General features: G+C 41.5%; 1 protein-coding gene across 6 annotated transcripts in view; it reads right to left on the bottom strand.

Moving 5' to 3' along the window:
• The window catches only part of SRGAP1 (SLIT-ROBO Rho GTPase activating protein 1), a 123,026-nt gene that overhangs the window by 59,934 nt on the left and 37,470 nt on the right, over positions 1-25,622 (bottom strand). For all 6 annotated transcript variants that reach the window (XM_069974380.1, XM_069974390.1, XM_069974399.1 and 3 more), the window contains exon 2: positions 7,016-7,211. In XM_069974380.1, the coding sequence (XP_069830481.1) occupies positions 7,016-7,211 (196 nt within the window). The remainder of the gene's footprint in view (positions 1-7,015; positions 7,212-25,622) is intronic.

Raw genomic sequence — 25,622 nt, 5'->3', positions numbered from 1 at the left:
TTTCCAGAGTTCCTTGTAGAAGACAAAATGCCAAATTGTTTGTTTTTTTTTTTTTTTTTTATTTTTGCCATCAATGCTAATACATGTATGGTTTAATAAAACCCACTCACACTAAAACTTGAAGGAGGTTACTCTGACAGTACATGTTCTCAGCCTTCAGGAAGACTGCCTGCAAACTTTAAGGCCCTATTCCACGGAACGATTATCGTCCGTATTCGGCCGATATTGGCCGCTAGGACGATAATCGTCCCGTGGAATAGAGTGCAACGATCAGCCGACATCGTTTATGTCGGCTGATCGTCGTTGCAGTCGCTTGTTTTTCAACATGTATCAAGCGACTGATACAGCAACGATCTGCTGCCGTCGCTCCATTGAATAGGAGCATCGGCAGCAGACGCTGCTGTATCCTATGGGCTGCCCGGCCGATCAGCGATCACCCGGGCCGGGCACCCCCCCCCCCCCCCCAGCTCCCTGCCGCCCCTCCCGCATTCAGCAAGCGGGGAACAAGGAGCAAACGAGCGCTGCTCTTCTAGACGGCCCGTGGAATAGGGCGATTAAACTAACTATTAGTTTAGCTTAATGTGCGTTACATTTTTGGTGCACAGTGTTGTCGCTTAGGCCACACCTCATTTTTAGATCCTGTGTCTCCGAACTGTCTAAAATACATAATAAATGTGGAGAAAGGTCCTGTATACCAAATGTGGACAGAATTCTGGTGCAGACCCATTAGTAAATCTGGGCCACAATGTTGAGCTGTGCACATGCTGTCACGTAGTGTTAGGGTGCTAACACACAGACCGTATCGCAGTGAATTTTCTGCTATGATACGCAGCAGATTTGATGTAAATAGCTGAACACACCATCAAATCTCCTGCGTAACTGCTGCACATCGGTCGTGTGTGTTAGCACCCTTAATGCGATGCAAACAAAGCACTTAAAGTGCTAATATTTACCATGTACAAACCCTGGCCCAGTAACAGATCATGTTCATGAGCCTAAACACAATGTAGAAAACCTAACCTCAACCAAAGCCAAAAACAAATGTCAAAAATGATTTTTTTTTTTTACCTCCCCAAAAAAGTTTCATAAAATATACATTATACATTTTAAAATGTTACAGTTGTGTAAGTAAAAAGCATGAGTGCTAGGTGTGGAACTCCCCAGGGTCACGAACTGCTTGATATTGGATCCGCACGCCTCCTAATAAATAGGGCAGTGTGGCAGCTGCATGTGTGGCTGCCTAACGTAAGCTAGCTCCGAGCTCAGTTACAATTCACACTAGCCTTTTAGCACAGTTTTGGTGTTTTTCCTGAAGGCCACATCCCCTTTCACACCCACCCTAGTGCTAACATGTACAGCAAGCTCGGTGTAAAGTTACAGAAAGTCACAATGTTTTGCACAAAACAAGGGTAAAAATCTGGCAACTTTCCACAGTCTGATTAATTCCCCCTAAAGGTTTTGGAATTCAGATGTTATTGATTATATATAATCTGAGCGGAAAATGGGGAGTCAGATGGACTGAACAGCATTCTGGGTCCAGGGAGGAGATTTATACAAGCTTTATGTACGACATGCATTACTACATACTGGCTGGTGGCATGACGCTGTATACATAGTCAAAAATATCACTTCCTTGACAGAGAAAATGAAACAGATTTTCTTTACCAGCAGTTACTGTAGTAAGTGTGAAGAAAGTCTGAGAATGTGCCATATGTCCTACACATTACTGCAGACACAACATGTAGTGAAATGAGAAGTCTTATGCCAGACCTTCGCCAGCCTGATCATAGCTGAGAAATCAATATGTAGAGTAACAATCCAGACATACACAAATATCAGCACAACAATGGAAAGTAATATATAGCCACACATTGGTGTTCTGGGTTGACCATTATTACAGTAGATGTCTGTAGAGACAAGATGTATTCCTTATGTTTAATGCACAAGATGTCTTCTAAAACAACTACAGAAATGAGAGTTTCTGATGCTTCTGCCCTTGCCTGTACTATCCAGGGGACAACCTTATATAAGACACCACAAACATGACTTCACCCTTTTTAACTTGACCCCTTGTGGTCATACAGACCAGATCAGCAGGAACTTAGGTCATGTTCTTAGGCTGGTGTTTAGACAGCTGCTTAGGTTTGTACGAATATTGTAAAACGCCTTCAGACAGAGATACTATTGAGGTTATGGTACAAAAATTCATCTGGTTAACATAGGTGAGAACTGTCCGCTGAACGAGCTTCACGATTTACAGCATTACCAAAGTCTTCCCTTTGAAAAAAAGTTACTAATAGTTGTACTTTTGTTTATAAACTGAAAATTGTTGAACTAGAAATGAAGACTTTATACTAACTGTGACAGTAAAATGTCATACTCGTCTACACCCTGGCTCCCCTGCTGCTGACTTGTCCTACTTGCTTAGATTATACATTAATCACCACCCAGCTGCTCTCATACATGTGCCATCATTCACTGTCACTTGTCCAATAAATAAATAAATAATGAAATCCACAAATGACATGCAGACAATAGCTAATAAAGGTGATCTGTTTATCAGGCAGAATACAGAAGCTCCAGTCTTGGAAAAGCAACAAAATCTGAAGCTAAAACAGTAATGGTGTGCTCAGCTCCCAACCATAGAGCGATCAGAAACAGCCGGCTAATGTGGCCGCCAGGAGAAAGTAACCATCATTAAATAATCATGGGATCCTTAAACACTCTTCTCAATGTCTTAGTAATTTGGAAGAAGCCTTGTTCTCAAGGGCTCGTTCTCACAGATGAGCGATAAATGTGATAGTTGCTCCCAGGTTACTAGAGATTAAACAACTAATGTCTAGTTAAAAATCCTTTAATCCAGCCCCAAAGCCCACCAACACATTACCAGTCAATTCAAAACATATCTCCACCTAAAATCTACCTGTATGAGTCCCAATGTCTGTTCAATAAGTACAGTAAAGCACTGTGTATGCATAGGAGACACAATGTTTTCATTCATTGAACAAGCTGACTAGCTTAGATCAGTTGTTACCTCCCTTCCTCCACACAGGCATCAACTTGCTGATGTGCAAACCTATACTCTCACCAGAGACAACCCCTTTCACACTATGACCAACACAGTTATCAATTGATCAGCGTCAAATAGTAGAAAAGACCCGGCACTCACCAGATGATACTTGCCAATTTATTGAGGTGCAAAAAGCATCAAGTACAGAGAGGACGCGTTTCAGCAAAGCATGGCCTTCATCAGCTTAGAGTGAAGGCCATGCTTGCCCAAAACACGTCCTCTCTGTACCTGATGCTTTTTGCACCTCAATAAATTAGCAAGTATCATCTGGTGAGTGCCGGGTCTTTTCTAACTATTTTACTTGGATACCTACTGCCTCGAGCACCACCACTACGGAAGTGCCCTCCTCAACACATCCTATCATTTGGTCAGTAACCGTCCTACCAATGGGAAACCCATCAAAAAGCCAGAGGAAGCCATTGCCAACCAGGGATTTCCAAACAGGGCAAATACCAAAACATGTTCTTTTTTTCTGATCTATTTTTATTTTATTTTTTATTGAATTTTTAGTACATTAAAATACTAAAAAGGCAGCCATCTTGCCCCATAGACATAGAAACAAATTGGCATAGACCCTGTTCACTAGAATGGAAATGTTTCCTGGGTTTGCTCTGTGACCTGTCCAGAGATCATTCCTCAGGAGACTGGAGACTGAGCTTCAGCTATTGTCTTTTTGTCCTTTTATTGACCTCCCATCTATCTCTTTCCAGGGTGGTAAATGAGATCTAGGGGAATTATCTGGAATGTATGCATCATATAAGCTGGTATAAATTATACAAAAGGATGCATTTATGTAATTCAACAAACTTCCAAATATGATGTTGCCAGTGCCAACTGGAGTTATGCTCTAAAAAAATAAACTTCTACATGACCTTCCACAAAGAGGACACACAAGTGAATCAAGAATGCAGCAAAGCAATTGTAAGGCAGCAAGGAGCCAGATATTCAGCCAGGTATTAGGTAGGAATTAAAACAATTCATGCATAGAACTTTTAATACTGATGCTGTTTCTTCAAGGATATATAGTATTTACAATACAAGTCATAGACTGGTGAACAGCTGGCCCCTGACAATTTGTTGACAAGAGAAAAGCCTTGAGCACTTCACATAACTTCAGCGTAAATCTCATTATCCGTGCACCCCGAAGTTGTTCAGCAGAACATGCTGCTTCGCTCTGGAAACCTCGGCATGTCAAAACAGCTGCAGGGCTGGACTTACATAGGAGTCCATGAGGCTCTAAGTAGCTAATATAAATACATTTTACTAAATATCACTTGTCCCATGTGATTCACATAACTCCAAAGCTGGGTATTCAAAGGGTCACAACATGGCTTAAGCTGCCCATATACTACGTATTTCGACCACTTGTCGAGCATGGTTGGTCTGTTAAGGTTTCCTTTTGGCACAATGCCAGTTAGTGCGAAAATTTGCTAATCAATCTTTGCCATAATCTTTGGCCTAGCCTGAGCTTCCAGGGATAGAAAGTCGTTCATGCCAACTACGACCTAAACAATCTATAAGTTTAACACATAGCACCTGCCTTCAAGTAGCATTAGTCACATCTCCCATTTTTTAAAAATTTTCCATTTTCTTTTTATCTTGCAAAGTTTTTTTATGTTGTTTTGTCTCATGCTTTTGTGTTTCAAAAATATGAGTTTATATATATCCAAGCAGTTTCACCACCACTTTGGGGGGAATTTATTACAGGCAGCATTTCTCCCACTAGCTCTATTGTATTTACACTGCACTTCTCTGTCAAGAAGTAGCACCTTAGTTATCATGAAGTTTTTATGTACTGAGTTTTCATACTAGGTGTAACAATTTGAATTAATCTTGACCATATCTATGTGTGGTCTGGGCTGAAGTGGCTTCTGCGTGAAGAAATAGGACTTCAAAGTGGCAAATTAAATTTGGCATGAAGGACATTTTCAGTGGTCTGTGGTTTGTAGAAGTCACAAGTAGTGTTGAGTGGACCTGGTAAAATAATCAGGTTTGGCAACATAATCCAAACCCAAACCATCGCCTATGACTTTAGCAAGGTTTTGCAGGACCTTAGGGCGGCATCCAACTTCTTCAGCTGTGGGGAATCAAATGTCAAGCATTCATGTTTGGATAGCGTTGCCAAACTCGTACATTTTGACAGGTCCGCTAAAGACTAGTCACAAGCAAAATAAGCTGTTGCACAGAAATGTGTGACAAATATAGGCATGCCTTAAGGTGTAGTGCAATTATATATCTCTCCCCCCCCCCATTTGTAGGACTACAAATCTGCATAGATTTACCTTTCAGAGAATTCGATATGGCCAATGAGAGCTAATGTTTTTCCAATTTTAAGACTATCTAGGATAGACTCCTTAAAGAGCCCTTGTAGATTTGCCAGCTTTAATAAATACTTCTCCATGAAACATTAATTCTAGAAAATCTTATGTTCATCTGTTATCTTTTCTAGAACTGTATGGCTAAATAGCCAACTGGGTGTTATAAGTTGGGGGGGGGGGGTCCTTACACTGCCTGGCACTATCCAATCCATTGGCGTCGCTAGGCAGTTTTATTCGGGGCTCTTTTGATGGCCGCATCTGGCTTGCAGATCGCTGCTGCTGCTGTCCGCCTGACCTACTGGCCGCCCGCCCGAGCCGTGGTGCGCGCATCCAATCAACGCATGCACCACAGCCCGCCGCAGCGACCCCACGCTCCCGCTCCGAGCTGATTAAGTTGTAGGAGCACATCCGGGCGCTACGGGCGGCCAGTAGGGGAGGCGGACAGCAGCAGCCGCGACTATCTCGGAGGAAAAGCATATGGGGGAGAAGCACGTGGAGAAAAGCATGGCGGAGATAAGCAGGGGAGAAAAGCATGGGGGAGAGAAACAGAAGAAAAAAGCATGGGAGAGAGAAACAGGGGAGAGAAGCATGAGGGAGGCAGGGGAGCGAAGCACAGGGAGGTGAATGGTGCTATCTTGATGCATAAAATAGTGTGTGGGGGGATCAGGTGGGATAATGTGTGTGAGGGGGATCAGGTGGGATAATGTGTGTGAGGGGGTCAGGTGGGGTAGTGTGTGTGTGTGTGTGTGTGTGGGGGGGGGGGGGTCAGGTGGGGTAGTATGTGTGTGGGGGTCAAATGGGATAGTGTGTATGTGGAGGGGGGTCAGGTGGGGTAGTGTGGGTAGAGGGGGTCAGGTGGGGTAGTGTGGGTGGATGGCGGTCAGGTTAATTGCAGGCAGGCAGGAGAACTTTATTACTATGGTATTTACAGCAGGACCATTTTTACTATATAAGAGGCACAGCAGAGGGGGTATTACTATATGGGAGGCACACTGGTGGGGTAGTGTGTGTGCGTGATGCGTGACCTGTGAGTCATTGAATGAGGTTTTTGCATTTTGTAGAACTTTATCTGGTAGGAGTTCCCCGAGGTAGAAAAGGTTGGGAAACACTGGCCTAGAGGATAGGAGATAGGGCAGACCTCCCAGAGGCTGTGTGCACAGGGGGAGCTGTGAAGAAGCTGTCTGTGTCTGCTTAGCCGCAGTTATTATGAGTGGCGGCAATAGAGCTGGGCTTCTGCACTGGGCTCCTTCACTAACCGCTTATGATGGCACTCAGAGGGCCTGGGCCTGGGCCCCGGATGTTTTAGGACCCTAGCAACGCTCCTGATCCAATCAAAGCTGACAATGCCATTAAAAAGATCACCCAGGTAATGCCCAGTTGGCTATTTAGCCATTGTAGTAAGAATAACAGCATAAGGACAGCATAACAGAACTATAAGAAAAGATGTTTCAGAACCATTAGCTCATGAGGAATGCAAGTAGTTACTGAAACATAGGAGGTCAACAAAGGCCAAAAGCATCGATCCACAGGAAAAATGTTGAAGGCATGAAAAATTAAAAAACAATTAAGCAACATCTGAAAGTAGCATCCCTAGTCCATAAGAACTATTAAAAAGTACAATTATTACTTATATTGCTGGTGATCTTTTGTGCTTCTGGTCTTAGCCATAAATCTCTCTGCAAGTTTTTCCAAATTCCGGGAATACTCCATCTCGATTTCAGATTTCTTGCGGAAGAAGTCCTGGAGGTCCTGAAGGAGCTGGACTCTCATCTCTGTTTGTTGCTCCAAGCATTTCTGTTGCTCAACCAGCTGAGCTCTTATCTCTGCAAAATAAAGCAAACAAATATGAATCCTCAGATCAAATGCCAAGTTCACCATGATGCAGACAATAAACTCACGCCAGAAAACAAGGTAAAAAAACAAAGCGTTTGGAATTTGCTCCCAATGTACCTGTACCTTGTGAGCAAGAATGGGGGGGATTTTTATAAGGGGATGTCAACTAAAAACCACAGAAGCTAAAATGCCAAGATGAATGAGGTATGACGCACTGCTTCTCAATAAATCCATTATCATTAATGGCAGTGGCTTTGTGTTTCCTTATAATCAGCATCTACAGTCTGAGAAACATACATTTAATCATAGCAAAAGCCTTGGTTCTTGCTGAGCAGTATAAAGTAAGTGTGAGTAAAGGGGAGCTTTAAACATTAACAATACAAGGTACACAAGATTAATTATAGCATAAAAAATGAAGTAGGGGGCCCAGTAGGAAGAGATCCCAGCAACACAAACCACAGGCCACCTTGGCCATCTTACATTACTCTGTGTTCGAGAGCTTAAGCAAACACCAATCATCTGCATACAAGCAAACACCTAATATACCGAAATGCTTTCCTCCCCCGCACAACAAGGAGCACGGCTCATCTGTTTTGTCACTGCAAAGGTGTTATGAAAAGATCACAGCTGTTAACTGCAATGGATTTCTAGTGTGTGTAAAATAAAAAGTCTGATTCCCCTTCTTAATATGTCAACTGGCACAGACAATGCGGCATGTGGGAATTTTCATGTAGTGCTTGTTTTTCTAAATAAGCAGTTTGGCAGCAATATGGAAGCAGTCTATGTACCAAAAACAAATTCCACAAACTCTCCAAGAGCAGAAATGGCAAGTCTTAAAAAACCATGTGCTACAGTATCCTTGCTAATCACTAAACAGATTGGGGAATACATTGATCCAGCTAGCCATTAGGAGTAAATTGTGGCACAAATCTATGCCTGCTAATAGTGGATGTATATATCTCTTTTTCTGGTGAACAGACAAGATGGCATCTTAATATGCAATCATACTTTGGCTAAAGACTAGCATCTGAAACATTAGTCTTCGTAAAAGCAGAGTACAATAGGGTTTCTTATCCTAAATCAGGAGATGTAACTCTTATTTCAATCTGCCACTCTGATGCAGAAATACAAGCTTTAGACATTTTACGTAAATAAGATAAAGCCCACAGGGTGTTCCCCTGAGCACAAAAGCTCAGCAATGTTTGACCCCCTTTTTGTGTCTGTTTAGATTGCCAGCACAAACATTGCTGGGCTTTTGCAGCTGGGGGAATGCCCTGTGGCCTTTACCTCCTAGTTTGCATACAATTTCTAATGCTCCTATTTCAGTGCTGGAGCAACAAAAACAAAAGAGTTGTCTCATAAGTCAGGCCAATAAGCCTTCTCGTACACTGCATTTATTTTAGTCAGCAAATTTACTGACAAATCTCTTTTTTTATGACAATGAATGAGTGCTTACCTGTCCTGGTTCCCGAGAAGACCTGGCTTCCATTACAAGTTATTTCGGGCCTATTAGCGCAGTAAAGGGACAATAAGTCTCTATGAGGTCACTATGGGGGTGAGGGAATTTATCAAGACCAGCATCTAACTCGCTGGTCCTAAAAACTCCCAGGGTCACAGGATTTATGTAAAGGCATACAAGTGCACCGAAGCTCCACAGTGCACACTCAGTGGAATCTACACCAGCGCGGAGCAATTTACTCCGGCAGGTCTTCATATATATGTATAACTTAATCTTTGCGGGAGATACACCTATATAGATATAGACCTGTATGAGAATTCTCTAATCTCAAGGTTGTAATTGCAAGATTATTCGCCAGAAAGGTTTATGAAAGTTGAAGATGATTTTCTCATGCATATAAAAGAGAGCTGAGGAAATGCAACAAGCTTGTAATATTTGAAACCGATCATTTAAAGTATTACCCGTGACATTTGAAATGCCCAGCGGATAGCAGGCAAGCGCTCAGTGTTTTCCCGCACACTGATCTGAAAATTGCTGTTTGTCTTAGAAGACACAAAGGGATGCACACTGTGAAGTTAATAACAGCTCTGCTGGATGCTGATGTTTTTCAGTGTAATATGTGCTACCATGCTATCGAATGTACTTGTACACGGAAAATAAAAAATCCAACCTTATCTAATGGCTGTCACAGTTTTATTATTGAAGTGTAAGAGTCAATTCACACATACAGGATCTGCAGCAGATTTAATGCTGGGTTCAATCATTCAGTTACATTAATACCTACAGCTTTAAATCTGTGCCATCAAATCTGGAGAAGGGCCTTTATGTGTAAATGGACCCCAAGGGCCAGTTCAAAAGGGAGGAAAATCGGAGGAACTCTCCACTGCGGCATCCCGCCCGCCTCAGTGTGGCAAGGTTTCTCTACGGGACATGACAACTCTTTAAGCGGACAGCCACAGAGAGAAGAGGGGCATAAGCCCTCACAAAGAGAAAGAGTGCCACACTGAGGCAGGCTGGATTCCGCGGTGGACAGTTCTTCCACAAAATTCCGCCGATTTTACTCTGTGTGAACTGGCCCTAACGCTATGTTTCCACACAGTATTTTTGCTCAGTATTTTACAACCAAAACCAGGAGTGGATCGAAAACACAGAAAGGCTATGTTCACACACTGTTGAAATTGAGTGAAAGTCCGCCATTTAATGACAAATAACATCCGTTATTTCAAAACAAGGGCCGTTGTTTTAAAATAACAGGACTAATTTCCCATTAAATGGCAAAGAATGGATAAACATGCTACAGATAGTATGGTTTTGCCATTGGGGTGGGGGGTGGGTATGGGAATCTCAACTGGACTTTAAGTGATTCTTAAAGTTTATAACAGAGAGGACTGTGTTCAGTTGTGCAATATATGACATCTTGCACATGTACATTCTTATGCGGGATGCATGTAACAGCTTGGCTACTGTTCAATAAAGAGAGATCCGATTAACTTAAAAATAAGTCAAATGATTCAAGACCTTTCTTAAGTCTACAAACTAATTCAGACTAGTACATATGCATACCAAATTTTCTATTTAAAAAATGGCAATATTCAGAATAGTGGAAGGGAAAGTGTAATATGTTTCTGTTCCTCTATAAAATCTAAAGTGGTCACATCTGGCTGTAATCTATGAAGGTATGGACTGTAGCTTTGCATGTACACATACAGAAGTTAATGATGACAATGACTATATAGAAAGGAAGAACATGGGTAAACTTTGATTACAATGGTGGCAGCACTTCTTTACTAGAAAAATTGGGGTAAAAAGGTAAGTCAAGATAGAATTTTTTTTCTCAAAATAAAAAAATACAGTGTGCCAAACTCATCATTTGAATTCCGGTTATATTCAGTATAAAACACATGCCATTTCAACCTTTGTGTCCTTATCTGACCTTTATATTACTAAGGCAAATCCGCAGTTTAAAGCTAAAACTTTACAAGCAATACCAGCATTACTGCAAAATATGAAAAAGACAATTGTAAAAAGTTGTGTAAGTGTTCAGATAATGCTCAGTCTGTTGACATTTCCAAGCGCTCTGTTATGACTGGGGCTTTTGGGAATACTACAGCTGCTAGAACACAAGAAACAAGAGAAATTCAAACAAACACAAAGCGATCAGCAAGACGCAGCCAAGTTTACAATACAGCCACTAATAACTTTTAGCCATGGGTCTTTTCTTAGCAATTGGTGAAAGTCAATGAAAAATCAGGCCAAGAAATAAGTGAATGGCTGCAAAATCTGCTAAGTTGTCTTGGTAAATGAGTCAGGACCAAATCCCCTATTTATTTTCTTTTCATGCTCCGAAAAGGAACGCAAGGAAAAAAAACTGCAGGAAAACCTGTAATACTATTAGGCTATGAATTGAGTCCTAAACCAAGAGAGTTATGGGTTCTGAGGACAGTTTATGAACATGGAACTAGTATTAGTATTGACCACGCTTGACCTAAATAAACTGAAACAACCCAAAGCCATTCCATTAAGCTACTCTAAAAATATTTAGAAATTGCTGAGGCCGTTGTGGTGAAACCTCTTGGACATAGTCCGACTTAGTAGAGATCATATTGGACTGCCAACACACTGCCTGCAAAATTTTAGAATGCATACATTAATAAATTGTTTGGTTCCTATAAATTATTCCTATTACAGTGATACCTCGGTTCTCGAACTTAATTGGTTCCGGAGGGCAGTTTGAGAACCAAGCAGTTTGAAAACCGAGCAGTGTCTTCCCATAGGAAATAATGTAAATGTGATTAATTGGTTCCAGCAGCCACCAATAATTACCTACAATACTCATTTATTAGACTAAGTGCTCAGTATAATCACTACAGTACAGTACAGAACAGCACTATACTGTACAGGACATTAAACATAAGAAATGTTCATCAGAACCAGCAATTGTAGTACAGTAGTCACCAACTCCTCACCCATCCTTTACTGTATAGCGCCCCCCCATCTAAGCACTATAATGTATGGGATATGGTGGTGCACTGCCTGTACTACTACTGCACTGTATATGCACTCCAGCAGTCTTATACAGCACTGTACTGTATGTGAAGCCTCACCACTGATTAACTCACCAGGTACAACCCACCATCCACGCTCGCAAAAACGTTCGGAAAACGTTCGAAAACCGAGCAAAGTTCGAATTCCAAACACCACTACTGGGTAAATTTTTGTTCGAATACCAAGCAGTTCGAGTTTCAAAGCGTTCGAAAACCGAGGTATTACTATATTATGGACCTAATGTCCGTTTCATAAATCCCATTTTTATATTTAAATGGACCTGTCACAGAGTTTTAGGTGGTTGTATAGGTCTGATTGCATGCATACTTTGCTTTTACAGATTAAAGAGGAAGAAAAGTGTGTCATTGCAGTACTGCAGCGTATTCACAAAAATGATGCAGTAACACAATTAAATGATGCTAAACGGCAGAGAGGATCAGAGCCGGCACTGCTAAAAAACAAGGAATAAACAGTATATTCCATGTAACATAATATCGGAAAAAGTCCTTATTGTGGAGCTCAACCTCAAAGATAAAAGATGCTATCATAATACTGTATGTGCGTTGAGATGAAAAGAAAAAAAAATTAAAATTAAATGTAAAAAGTTCTTTACTTTATTCCAATATCTGTGTTACAGGTAGAGAATACAGCATGCTGTGTGGTGTTACAGGTAGAGAATACAGCGTGCTGTGTGGTGTTACAGGTAGAGAATACAGCGTGCTGTGTGGTGTTACAGGTAGAGAATATAGCGTGCTGTGTGGTGTTACAGGTAGAGAATACAGTGTGCTGTGTGGTGTTACAGGTAGAGAATACATTGTGCTGTGTGGTGTCACAGGTAGAGAATACAGCGAGCTGTGTGGTGTTACAGGTAGAGAATACATTGTGCTGTGTGGTGTCACAGGTAGAGAATACAGCGAGCTGTGTGGTGTTACAGGTAGAGAATACAGCGTGCTGTGTGGTGTCACAGGTAGAGAATACAGCGAGCTGTGTGGTGTTACAGGTAGAGAATACATTGTGCTGTGTGGTGTCACAGGTAGTAACTGTGTGTTGTGAAATAATAAATTACTGCAAATAATTCAGTAACAAAATGAAACTGCAATGTGTAAACCCAGCCTAGATGTTCTGCAATAGATTTGGGTGGGGAATGTGCAGGGTGGAGGACTGTGATGAACAGCTGAGGGAAAGCATTGCATTCTGGAACCTGTAGTACTGTGTACAACTGATAAACCAGGAAGTGTACAAACACAAAACAGAACAAAACCCCCCAAAACAAATGGATTTTTGGTAGTTTCAAAACTGGGATAGAAAGGAAAGTAATGCTTTATGCTTCGGCAGAAGGTTATTTTCTTTTTTACCTCTACCTGGAGTTTTTTTTTAATTAATATGGAAATAAGTTCCAAAAGCAAAGGGGTCTTTTCCTTCTGGATGCAAAAGCTATACACATCTTACAACTTGCCTGCAAGATGTTTGTAAAATCAAACCAAGCAGCACTATACAACAATGCACTTAATTTAACTATTTTAAACCTGTGACAGGTCCGATTTAAATGGATAAACTGTGAAAAGCGGTGTGGCCTACAAGTCAGATTTACTATACCTTATGCTAGAGAGCTAATGCAAATTTTAGCTAAAATCTACTAGCCTGAAGTTAGCAAAGATTTCAAGGCACGGCGCATAGGGCAGCCACTGAAGTGCATAAATTGGAAACCAACAGGAATTTACTAATCTTTATTTTACGAGACCAGCGTCTGAAACCTCCGGTCTTAGTAAATCTTCCCCAATTTTAATGTATATGTACACACTGGGGAAAGCTCCAGATATATACACTATACTGAGGCTGTGGCAGATGCCTACCAGTGGCCTTGGTCAAAGACTAATATGGGATCCATTTAATGCATACACTGAGATTTGCAATGACATTCACCCAGTGGTTGCCTTGTAGCCTATGGAAGCCAGATACCACTGTTAAGGTGCATTTACACAGACAGATTTATCCGACAGATCTTTGAAGCCAAAGCCAGGAACAGACTACAAACATAGAATAGGTCATTAAGACTGGGATCTATTCTCTTTTTAAATCCATTCCTGGCTTTGGCTTCAAAAATCTGTCAGATAAATCTCTCTGTGTAAAAGCACCATTAGGCATTGATATAATGAACCATCACCCAAAATCTATAATGGCATCTGTTCAGAAAAGATATTGAAAAGGCCATGACATATCCACTACAGTGGCATCTTTCACCCACAGGCTAATATGGTATTTGTTTAATGGATTTTCATGTCAATGGAAATAGCGTAGTCTACCATGCTATTCAATACTTCAATTCATGCAGTATACTGACCTACACCGGCAAGAGGGCAAAAAGAATCTCTGTTGGGTCATGTAACATATCCCTATGGAGGTGCTTAGCATTTATGTAGGGTACTTTTCTGATATACACAGGGGGAAAAGTGTGATTCCAGACTTGTTGTCCTTGTATTTCTTATCCCAAGTTATAGCCTGTTTTACAGATAACGGGCAGATAACAGGCTGAAGCCTCAATCCTGCTGGATGATACTAGAACCAGTTGAGAAGCTTGTCTAGATGAGCTCCTGCATTACATCCTGACAGATTCTTTCCTGAAATGACCACACAAGAGCTAGAACTATATTTTTTTATAATGTAAAACACAGTGAGCATGCAGTAGATGCAAAGAGATGTTGGCTCAAATCAACTGGTGTCAGAAAGTACAGAGATTTGTAACTTACTTCTATTTAAAAAAAAAAAATCTCAATTTTTCCAGTACTTATCAGCTGCTGTGTGTCCTACAGGAAGTGATGTATTCTTTCCAGTCTGACACAGTGCCCTCTGCTGCTACCTCTGTGACAGGAATTGTCCAGAGCAGAAGCAAATCCCCATAGAAAACCTCTCCTTCTCTCCAGACTGGAAGGAATACACCACTTCCCGCAGGACATTCAGCAGCTGATAAGTACTGGAAGACTTGTGATTTTTTTAATAGAAGTAAATTACAAATCTCTGGCACCAGTTGATTTGAAAGAAACTTTTTTTTTGCTATAGTTCACACGTCACAGGTACACATCGGCAACCTGTTAAAAAGGTTGTCGGATTTAGGCCATGTTTACAAAAACATATATTTTCATTAAACAACGGACGTTATTGCAGGTTTGCAACAACAGCCATTATTTAATGACAACGGCTGATCGCTTTAATTACTATGGAATTCTGTCTGGAGTGTATACACACTGTATGCACTTTGGCCGCAATTCCATGCGGCCACACAAAAAACTGACACGTCCATTTTGTGCGGCCACTATTGTCCGACACAGACATTTCATATATTTGTTCAGGAAATGGACTAAACATAGTCTAATAGTGACAACGTTTAGCCCCAACAAGCAACACCCAATTGGCTATTTAGTCATACATTTCTTCTAAAGTATGAGAGGAAAAGAACACAGAGCTAAAGGAATTTACTAACACAGACGGGCAAGGAAAGGCGCAGGCCATAGTCAAAGAAACCTAAACACTACAAACTGCGTCATAGTGTTGATAAAAAAAATGATTAAAATGGAACAGCAGAAAAGAGGAACAAAGGAATCATGTCACGGCGGCGGCGACATCCCGTGCTCAGCCGCACTCGCTCTCACTGCCGGCTGATCTTAGCAGATGTGGAAGCTCACGTGCAGGGGCCCGGGTTGCTGCCCCCCCAGGTGTCTCACCTGTTCATGCTCCTGTTCTGTCCTGCTCTGGTCCCCTCCTCCTTGGGCATATGCAAGCCAGTTCTTACAGATTTAAAGAGGCAGTACCCTCCTAATTGGCTGTATGCACCAAGCTCTTCCTATAAATCCCTGCTCCTGTCCTGACCCCGCCGCTGGAGCCTCTGCATTGCTACCCTAAGCATTGTGGTCCCAGCTTTCCTGCCTGTGACTCCTGCCTGAGATTCCTGTCTGCGTGTCGGTGCGGCCGGCTAATCGGGGCTCCTCTCTCCCGGGCAGAGAGTGCTGCATGTATGTGCCCATATCTGCCCTGCTCATTGCTTCATGCTCCCTGCAGTCTCTGTCCGCCCTTGTGTTTCCCATCCTCACCATTCCGGCTATATTGTGCCTGCACTCACACTAAACTATACACACTGCTGCTATAAAGTGCCTGCACTCACACTAAACTATACACACTGCTGCTATAAAGTGCCTGCACTCACACTAAACTATACACACTGCTGCTATAAAGTGCCTGCACTCACACTCAGCCATTCACACTGCTGTATAGAAAAGTTTCTGTCACTGTCCTCATGCACAGCTCTGTGATTCTCTTTTCCTGATTGGTCCATGCTGAACACACACCCCTTCCCCATTGCTGTCATGTGACCACACAGACCTGACAGCAGCCCTGCTTCTCTATTCTAGCCTGCTGTACTACTGCATTATCTGGATCTGCAGTTCCATCCTGTATCTACAAACTACTGCTGTTTTTTAATTGTTATGCACTTACGATACATTATATTCTACATGCTGATTGCTATACTGTACAGTAACTTATATTATCACATATTCAGCTGTTTCTAAATATTTGTTTCATTTAACCTGTTATTCAGAATTTAAAAAAAATATATTTTTGGGGTGTGGAACCATTTGTCTACATTGTGATGATTCCTTGTGGGAAAATATGCTTTGGTTTAAGAGTGATTTGGTCCCGGAACGAATTATGTTGTAATCCAAGGCACCACTGTATACATTAAAAATAAATAAATAAATAAAGGCTACCTCTCCACTAGCAGTGGTGGAAACAGTGCTAGCACTTGTTAGAAGAAGTTAGCGCAACAGTTTTTTCTATTCAAAACCAATTAGAGACGGAAGTAGCAGCTGTGGATCCTGGTAGAAGCATCACAAGTAGATGTAAATTATTACTTCAAAAGCACATACTGATGGCGTTGTGCAGTTTTAAGCTGAGCTAATACTAGTTACAACCACAAGTACCATTAGACAAACAATTCTTCCAAGGGGTTTATCTGGTACACAAATAGGTAATGCTGGCTTTACATGCAGGTCCCTTATGTAGTACCGCTAAGGAGAATGGCTACAAGGAGTGTCTCTTGCTTTGAGGGACCCCACACATTCAGACACTTCAGTACACTTCATTTCCTTTCTGTAATCACTGACTGGTTACTGAGGGCTTTAAATGGGTTATCCAGCAAAAATCTTTTTCTTTTAAATAAACTGGTTTCAGAAAGTTGTATAGATTTGTAATTTACTTCTATATAAAAATCTCAAATCTTCCCAAACTTATCAGCTGCTGCATGTCCTGCATGAAGTGTTTGTTTTATTTTCAGTCTGCCACAGTGCTCTCTGCTCAGTTCTCTGTTCCAGACAGGGACTCTGTCCAGAGCAGGAGAGGTTATCTATGGGAATTTACTGCTGCTCTGGACAGTTCCTGTGTCAGACAGAGATATCAGCCGAAAGCACCGTGTAAGACTGAAAAGAAAACAGCACTTTATGCGGGACATACAGCAGCTGATAAGTAGGACTTCAGATTTTTAAATAGAAGTAAATTATGCTGCGTTTACACAAAGCGATAATTCGCCCAATCGATCGTTTGACGTTTTTGAAGCAACGATTTGGTTTTTATAACGATCAGCGTTTAGACGAATAAATCATTTAAAAAATTGTTCGAAAATTCCTAAGAAAAATCATTATTGCGATCATTTTAAGATCGCTTAAGCTTATCTCGCACTAAGAGGAAAACCAGTGAAAGACTGCGAATTTTTTGTGAACGACCAACAACAATTTGAGAACATGTTAAAAGATCAAAATGAACAATTTCTCGCTCGTCGTTTGATCGTTCACCGAGTTTACACGAGCCGATTATCGCTCAAATGCGATAGTTATCGCGAATTATAATCGTTTCGTGTAAACGCTGGTTACACAACTATATAAATTTCTGAAATCAGTTGATTTGAATGAAGAGGATTTTCGCTGGATAACCCCCTTAATACTATGAAATAAAGGTCAGATGATCAAGTGCAAAGTCTACATGATCACAAAGTGAAGCTTATTTTAAATTTTAATCAAAAAAGGCATCTTCTATTTGTAAATATGTTACACAAGAGAACAACTTATATAATCAACAGTACAACCACAAGAAATGTTTTAGGGAATTTACTAAGACGAGCATTTAAAAGCGAGGTCTTTGGTAAACTCCCACTGCTGTTGGATTGGAGACATGCTCCTCTTCATGTATCTGCACTGCAGCTGCTGCCCATGTGCTGCATGTATAAATCTACACTAGCTCTGAGCAAAGTACTGGTGAGAGCTACAGTAAATCTGCCAGGTCCTGGAGGCATGGCCCCCTTTGGCACAAAGATCACGCACTTGAGCACTTGGCGAGGATGGCATAAACCCCACAGAAGGTTGCAATTTTTTTATTTTTTGCAAATAATTTTTTACACCAAAAAAGGTGTTTATTACATAGTAAATCCAATGTTTACAAAAGCATACTAGTGCTTGTATAGGCAAATGTCACATATCTAAAAAAAAAACAAAAACATAATAATAGGATTTAATATTAAGTAACACCGTTCAGGAACCCTTCATGTCTGTGTAACAGGCAGTGATTGGCTGCTGCGGTCATATTTTAAGACAACACATCATTGCTGCAGCAGTGTAAATAGCAGAAGTGGGGAACCATCAGCACATTTTAGTAGAGAGTAAACTTTTTACCCTCCCTTTTTAATGTGTACCCATCCTTCACGACTGCAGCAGGATACACAAAAAAAATCTTACAGGCGCGCTCCTCCTCTGTTGACGGCGAAGGACGGAATTCCCAGAAGTGCAGTAGACTCCATTGTAAGTGTATCCTGCTCCGGTCCCGAAGTGATAAATTACCTTTCAAATACAGGTACTGCTTAAGCAAAACTCTACAAGCCAGAAAAAATTACCACATTTCAGCTGTGTATATACCACTCACTACTTTTATGGCAGAGTGGTGGTTGGTAGCCTCGACAAGGAAAGGTCAACAATAGGAGAGAAAGATGAAGTATATAAGTCAAGTTTGCTAAATGAATGTATTTGCAAACATATTTAACTTGATGAACCTTAGAAGTATAACTATGTTAGGCATAAGCAAGTAGAAAATAATCCAATGCACTCACCGATCAGATGTACTCTTCAGTGGTTTATTGTGTACAAATCATACCAGGGAGGGGGGAGGGTGGAATAGGTGCGGGAGCGTCTCTGCAGTAACTGTTACTGCAGAGACGCTCCCGCACCTATTCCACCCTCCCCCCTCCCTGGTATGATTTGTACACAATAAACCACTGAAGAGTACATCTGATCGGTGAGTGCATTGGATTATTTTCTACTTGCTTATGCCAATTGTACCCTCCGCTCCTCTACTGCACCCCGACTGCTACCCCAGTGGATTTGTCTTTGATGTCTTTTTGCCCGAGTGTCCTAACGTGAGCCTCATACACCTGTGGTGCGGGCGCTATCCTCTACATTGCTGTTCATAACTATGTTAGAATGCTAAATGGTAATGCCCCTTTAGGGTCCATTCACATGTATCGTATTTAGGGTAGCTTCACACGTACCGTATCGCTGCCTCTTTAACGGTGCATCTTTAACGGTGCGTCTTTTACATGCGAGTTTTGATTTTCACATGAAAATCATGTGAAAATCAAAACGCGCATGTAAAAAACACAGCAAAAACGCAGCGTTAAAGACGCACCGTTAAAAACGCAGTGATACGGTACGTGTGAAGCTACCCTTAAGTGGATTTCACAATGCAAGCTTCTTTAGTGAAATCCACTGCAATACTGATTACTATTAGGGTACGTTCACACTTACCGCATCCGCAGCTGATTTTCTGCTGCGGATCCGTAGCAGATTTCATTCAAATAACTGAACACAGCCTCAAATCTGAACCATCAAACCTGCTGCGGATCTGCTGCAGATCTGCTGCGGATCGTGTAGATGTGAACGCACCCTTAAAGTCTATAGGACTCCATTTACGCATGGATTTTCCATAAACCTGTGACTATATAGTGTTGCTGTAATGTTAAAAAAATAAATAAGTTTACACCAGATATTCTTAAGCAGCATCTCCTGTCCCTGGCTTACCGACAGCCTGCTTGGCCAATCTCTGGCTGTGAGCCACTGTCACTAAGTGGGGACCTGGAGACTTTGTAGGGGGCAGAGCATAGACTGATAAGCATAACTTTTTATTTTAACATTACAGCAGCACTATAGTTACTTTTACTCCACTATGGACTCTATTAGACTTTTAAAGATTTCTTGAAATGTCAGAGACCTGTGAAAAGTTTTGATCAGTCTGGGTCTGATTGTTCCGACCTATACCGATTGTGAGAATGAGCAGGGAGAGGACCGCACTGCAGTGTGGTCAGCTCCCTGCTCCGTATCAGTGAAAGAGTCAGGCTCCATAGACTTACATGAGGAGCCTGATTAGTATGGGTCTGAATACTGAGACCAGGACTGATCAAAATTTTTCACGTGTCTATGACATCAAGGCTGGCAAAGAAAGGGTTCAGCAGCTCCAATGGTCCCTTTAAGCAGTAGTTACTTGTTAGGATGCCCGTAGGTGTACCCACAATCCCCAGGTGAGTATTCGTAACCAGTATGAAGAGAAGCCAACGACATCCAGAGGTGTTGTTCCAAATTTTATTTGTATCCAAGTCTACATAAATACGACGCCTCAACCCCGCGACAAAGATCCCAGGAGGGGTTAAAACGTCGTATTTATGCAGACTTGGATACAAATGAAATTTGATACATGTCTCTATGTCATGTCAAACGTTTTTTGAAATGACAATGACACGTTAGAATCACAGCCAATCACTGCCAAAGTGGCAACGTGAAATTAGTTGCGATACTATATGTGTAAATAGACCCTAAAGTGTAATTAAAATTTCTTCCAAAAATAAAAATAAAAAAAAAGGTTTAAACAACAAGAAGCTTTAGAACTACTACAGGATGATGCTGGCATCTTGAATAAGTATTCTTCAGCTCTTCTTGCATTTCCTCAGGAGTGCACATGTACCTTCTCTTTATGTAAAGCTACCACTTTCATTTACATTAAAGGCCACCTTTTACAAAGAGCAATAAAGAGAGTTCAATTTCACCTACCATGACTAAGGAGCAATTCATCCGAAACATGATGTGATCAGCAGTGACAGCGACATTATGAACAATTTGATGTGCCACTGCCAGCTCTAATCCCTTGATAAGAAAACACTAAATGCGTCTAATAATATAAGCTTCATTTCCTATCAGATAACCTAATTGCGGGATTGAATGTGAAGCATGTAGGGACCATCCTAGATGGAGCACACACTTTTCCATGTTGGAAGAGGCTCGAAGTTAGTGGTAATTAATCCAGGGCAGATGTGCAGCTCACAGGCCTGGACCAAACATAATGCTGGTAAATTAGACAGCTGCACTTTATTGTATTGGCATCATCTGTTACTATGTAGATGGTATGATTACAGATACAAAGCAGCATGTGGGAAAGCTTACCTATACAAATAGTATCTGCTCCTAATACAGAGATTATCTGTTATGCTGCGTTTACACGTAACGATTATTGGCACGATCGTACGATTAGCGATGTCGGATTTACGTTTTTTTTTTTAATAACGATCAGCGTTTAGATGGTACGATATATCGTACGAATATTCGCACTGCGATCGTTTTGCGATCATTTAAGCCCATCTCACACATTGGTTAAATCGGCGAACGACTGTTCACACGGAACGATTTGCGAATTTTTTGCGTACGATGAACGACGATTTGATGACCTGATGAAAGATCAAAATGTACGATTTATCGTGCGTCGTTCGATCGTTCACACGTACGATTATCGTTCGAATTCGACAGTTATCGCGCAAATTCGCACGTTAATCGTTACCTGTAAACGCAGCATTATCCTTCTCAATTTACAATCATGCTTGGTGTTTTACTAACACTATACTGAACCATAATAAAAGTATAGAACACAATGATTTAGACTGCACATTGTAAACTCAGGGGGACATCAGCTACATAGTTAGAACCATGTCATGTTGGACAGTGGAGAATTGCTTATAATCTGACAGAATACTCCTGGAAGACATCATGGAGGGAGAGTACACCTAGATTCTTCAGGATGGATGGAAGAGCAGAAGACTATATCTGTGTTATGTAGAGATATAGTACTGCCCCAGGAAGTCCCATTTGTATACTGTGGATAAGTCTGAAGGCTCACAGCTACCCTTCTTTATTATGTGACTGCTCATGCTAGGCCAGGGGCTACACTGCAATTTGTAGTGCTACACGACTGATTTTAGACACTGAGTTACAGATGTAGGCCACATAACTGCACATAAGTCACTATACTGCTTTGGACTGCAGCTGTAGCTTGATGGTTAAAATCAATCTTTTAAATTTACAAAAATGCCTAGTGTAGCGCTGGTTAAAATGTAATTCTGGTAACACAAGTATATCAGGAAATCTTTTACAAAAATCCCAAATACACAAGCAAATGATTCACCTTTAACTCACCAAAAGAAAGTCACCTTGCTTTAAAAAATTAGAAAATGCACACTTTGCCAATATACAATTACTCTTTCTTTCCAATATATCAATACGGTCTAGGGATAGCGATGTGCAGAGGTCAAAAGAACAAAAAATTGACATCTTTTCAATGACAAACCAACTACTTGCTGGAGTGTTATGAGGCACATTAAAATATAAAATGTGAATTAAAATATTAGAAACGAAACTGTAAAGCTCTGTTCACATGGAGTAAAACTGGGGCATTCTCCGCTGCGGAATCCCGCCAGCCTCCCTGTCATAGTGACAGTCTATGGGAGGCTCACGCGCCTCCTCTCTCTGTGCTGTAGAACAAACATGCCCATTCTTCAGCGCTGAGAGAGGAGGTGCGCGAGCCTCCCATAGACTGTCACTATGACAGGGAGGCTGGCGGGATTCCGCGGCGGCAAATTCCCCAGTTTTACTCCGTATGAACGAAACCTAAAAAGCTGCTTAGAAAATATAAGAAGTGAAATGGAACTTGTGTGGTATTATTTTCTTTTGCAAAGAACTGTAAAAAAAAAAAAAAAAAAAGCACTTATTACTCAGAGCCGGTAACCCAGCTTTTCCATAATTCTGAATGACAATATGGTCATTCTTTAGTCCTGCATGTTTAGGTCATGTCCACACACAGTATTTTGGTCAGTAATATGCAACCAAAACCAGGAGTAGACGGAAAACTCAGAAAGGCTATGTTTACACACTGTCCTACATTGTTCTGAAATAACGGCCTATATTTGCCAGTAAATGACGGCCATCCACATCATTTCAGCAGTGTGTGAACATAAGAGTTTCTGTGTTTTCAATCCACTCCTGGTTTTTGTTGTAAAAATACTGACCAAAATACTGAGCAGTGTGTAACCATAGACTTAAAGGGGTTGTCCGGCGAAAAAAAATTATTCACAGAATAACACACATTACAAAGTTATACAACTTTGTAATGTATGTTATGTCTGTGAATGGCCCCCTTCCCCGTGTCCCACCACCCCCACCCGTGTACCCGGAAGTGTGGTGCGCTATACATTACCTGTCGCGTGCCGACCACGGTCTCCGATCGTCAGCAGTGACGTCTTCTTCGGGAGCTTGGCGGATCTTCCCGAGTGCCGGCCGCCCTCTGCAGCGTCATCCGAAGCTCAGCCGCGATTGGCTGAGCATAACTGTGCTCAGCCAATCGCGGCTGAGCAGCTGATGACGTGGCCGCGTCATCAGCCGCTCAGCCGCGATTGGCTGAGCACAGTTATGCTCAGCCAATCGCGGCTGAGCTTCGGATGACGCTGCAGAGGGCGGCCGGCACTCGGGAAGATCCGCCAAGCTCCCGAAGAAGACGTCACTGCTGACGATCGGAGACCGTGGACGACACGACATGCGGTGAGTATAATGCACCACACTTCCGGGTACACGGGTGGGGGTGGTGGGACACGGGGAAGGGGGCCATTCACAGACATAACATACATTACAAAGTTGTATAACTTTGTAATGTGTGTTATTCTGTGAATAATTTTTTTTCGCCGGACAACCCCTTTAAGGCCTTATTACACAAAACGATTATCGGCCGTTACGGCCAATAATTGTCTCACGTAATAGAAGACAACAATTTTGAAAGACAAATGACCTAGATAGCCGCAATATGCTGCCATCACCCTGTGGAATAGGAGCAGCAGCAGACCGATGCCATCTGCTATGGGCTGCCTGGGTGATAAAGCGATCACCTGGGCAGCCCCCCTCAGCGCCGGCAGCGAGCGGGGAACGAGGATCAAGCGAGCGCCATGTAATAGGGGCTTTAGGATGGGTTCACATACAGCAGAATTGCAGCAGATTTCACATAGCGAGTTTGCTGTGAAATCCACTGCAATTCCCCGTACTGTCAGTTTCAACAGGTTTACATACTCGCAGCAGAATTTTTTTAATTTTCAAACAGTGCTCTGCCTGAAGAACTCGCAGCAGATTTTCACTATATGTGAACGGACCCTCAGAATTATTTCCTATAAACTAATCCATTCTCGGGAGAAAAACTCCAACTTTATGCAGAAATACAGTAGAGGAGGATGTGTTGCTGCATAACTTGTACAGGAAGCTGTAATGACAGTAGAGAAAGCAAGGAGGAGTCCAGGAGGCTTTGGTTTGGGTGTAGTGTCTCCTCCAAAAACATTGGTAACGCAGAATTTTTATTTCGTCCATGCTTTTCAAGGCTGGACTAAGGGTGCTTTTACATAGAGAGATTTATCTGACAGATTTTTAAAGCCAAATCCAGGAACGGATATGAGAAGAGGAGAAAGCTCAGTCTTTCCTTTATGACCCGTTCTCTGTTTATAGTCTGTTCCTGGCTTTGGCTTCAAAATCTGTCAGATAAATCTCTGTGTAAAAGAACTGTACCTTCTTCGTGAGATGTTATAACTATATTATCTGTCACAAGAACAGTTGAATGGATTTTTTTTGTAAGGGCAACCAAGGACACTGAAACTTGGTATTTGCTGCATGTACGCAACAATGGAGAGGATCTCCATGTATTAATAGTAACAATTCATTGTAGCAAACCCTTATTCCATGCACCATGTAATCTGAGAATCCTTCAAACCTAAAATCACCCAATGAAATAATTCCAATAAGCAATTTACAGGAGACTATGTGACCCCTTCCCTCTGCACAATAAATACTAGGTGCTGGGGATGCAGAGTACAGTGCATGACAGTGTCTGCAGGTCTTTACCTTTGGAGATAAACAAAGTTCATTTGTTGTTGTCTGTTCAATTGCTTGGAAGCGGCTTGTCTCAGTGCACTGCGCATGTTATGTGCACATCAGCACACCGAACACCAGTGTCTGGACTGGAGACAATTTCCTGTCTACATATAAAGTTCATCCTTCAATCTGGCCGCCTCAGGGCTGACAAGCCACAGAAAATCTCATTACAACAGTACTGAGACAACCACGGCTATTACATCAACCCAAGACCGGGGACTGGAACAAATGCAGTATAGAACAGAGAACAATATCATAACAGTGCAGGAAGACGTAGAGCTACAAAATGGAAAACAATGAAAAGCCATTTACACAAATAATGCACAAAGTATGATATTACTGAACATTGAAAAATATATCAGTACAATACAATGTGCAAATATAATAGAATCCAAATTAGACCAGATTTATTTTTTGCAGCTTTCAGGCACTTTGCTAAGCTTCTTCAAGGTGTTCCCAGTAGTTACGAAAAATTTATATATATTATATATATATATATATATATATATATATATATATATATATATATATATATATATATACACACACACATACATATACACATATATATATATATATATATA

This window comes from Dendropsophus ebraccatus, chromosome 1 (genome assembly GCF_027789765.1).
Source record: "Dendropsophus ebraccatus isolate aDenEbr1 chromosome 1, aDenEbr1.pat, whole genome shotgun sequence".
Classification (NCBI taxonomy): domain Eukaryota; kingdom Metazoa; phylum Chordata; class Amphibia; order Anura; family Hylidae; genus Dendropsophus; species Dendropsophus ebraccatus.
This window is presented reverse-complemented; position numbering and strand designations above follow the sequence as displayed.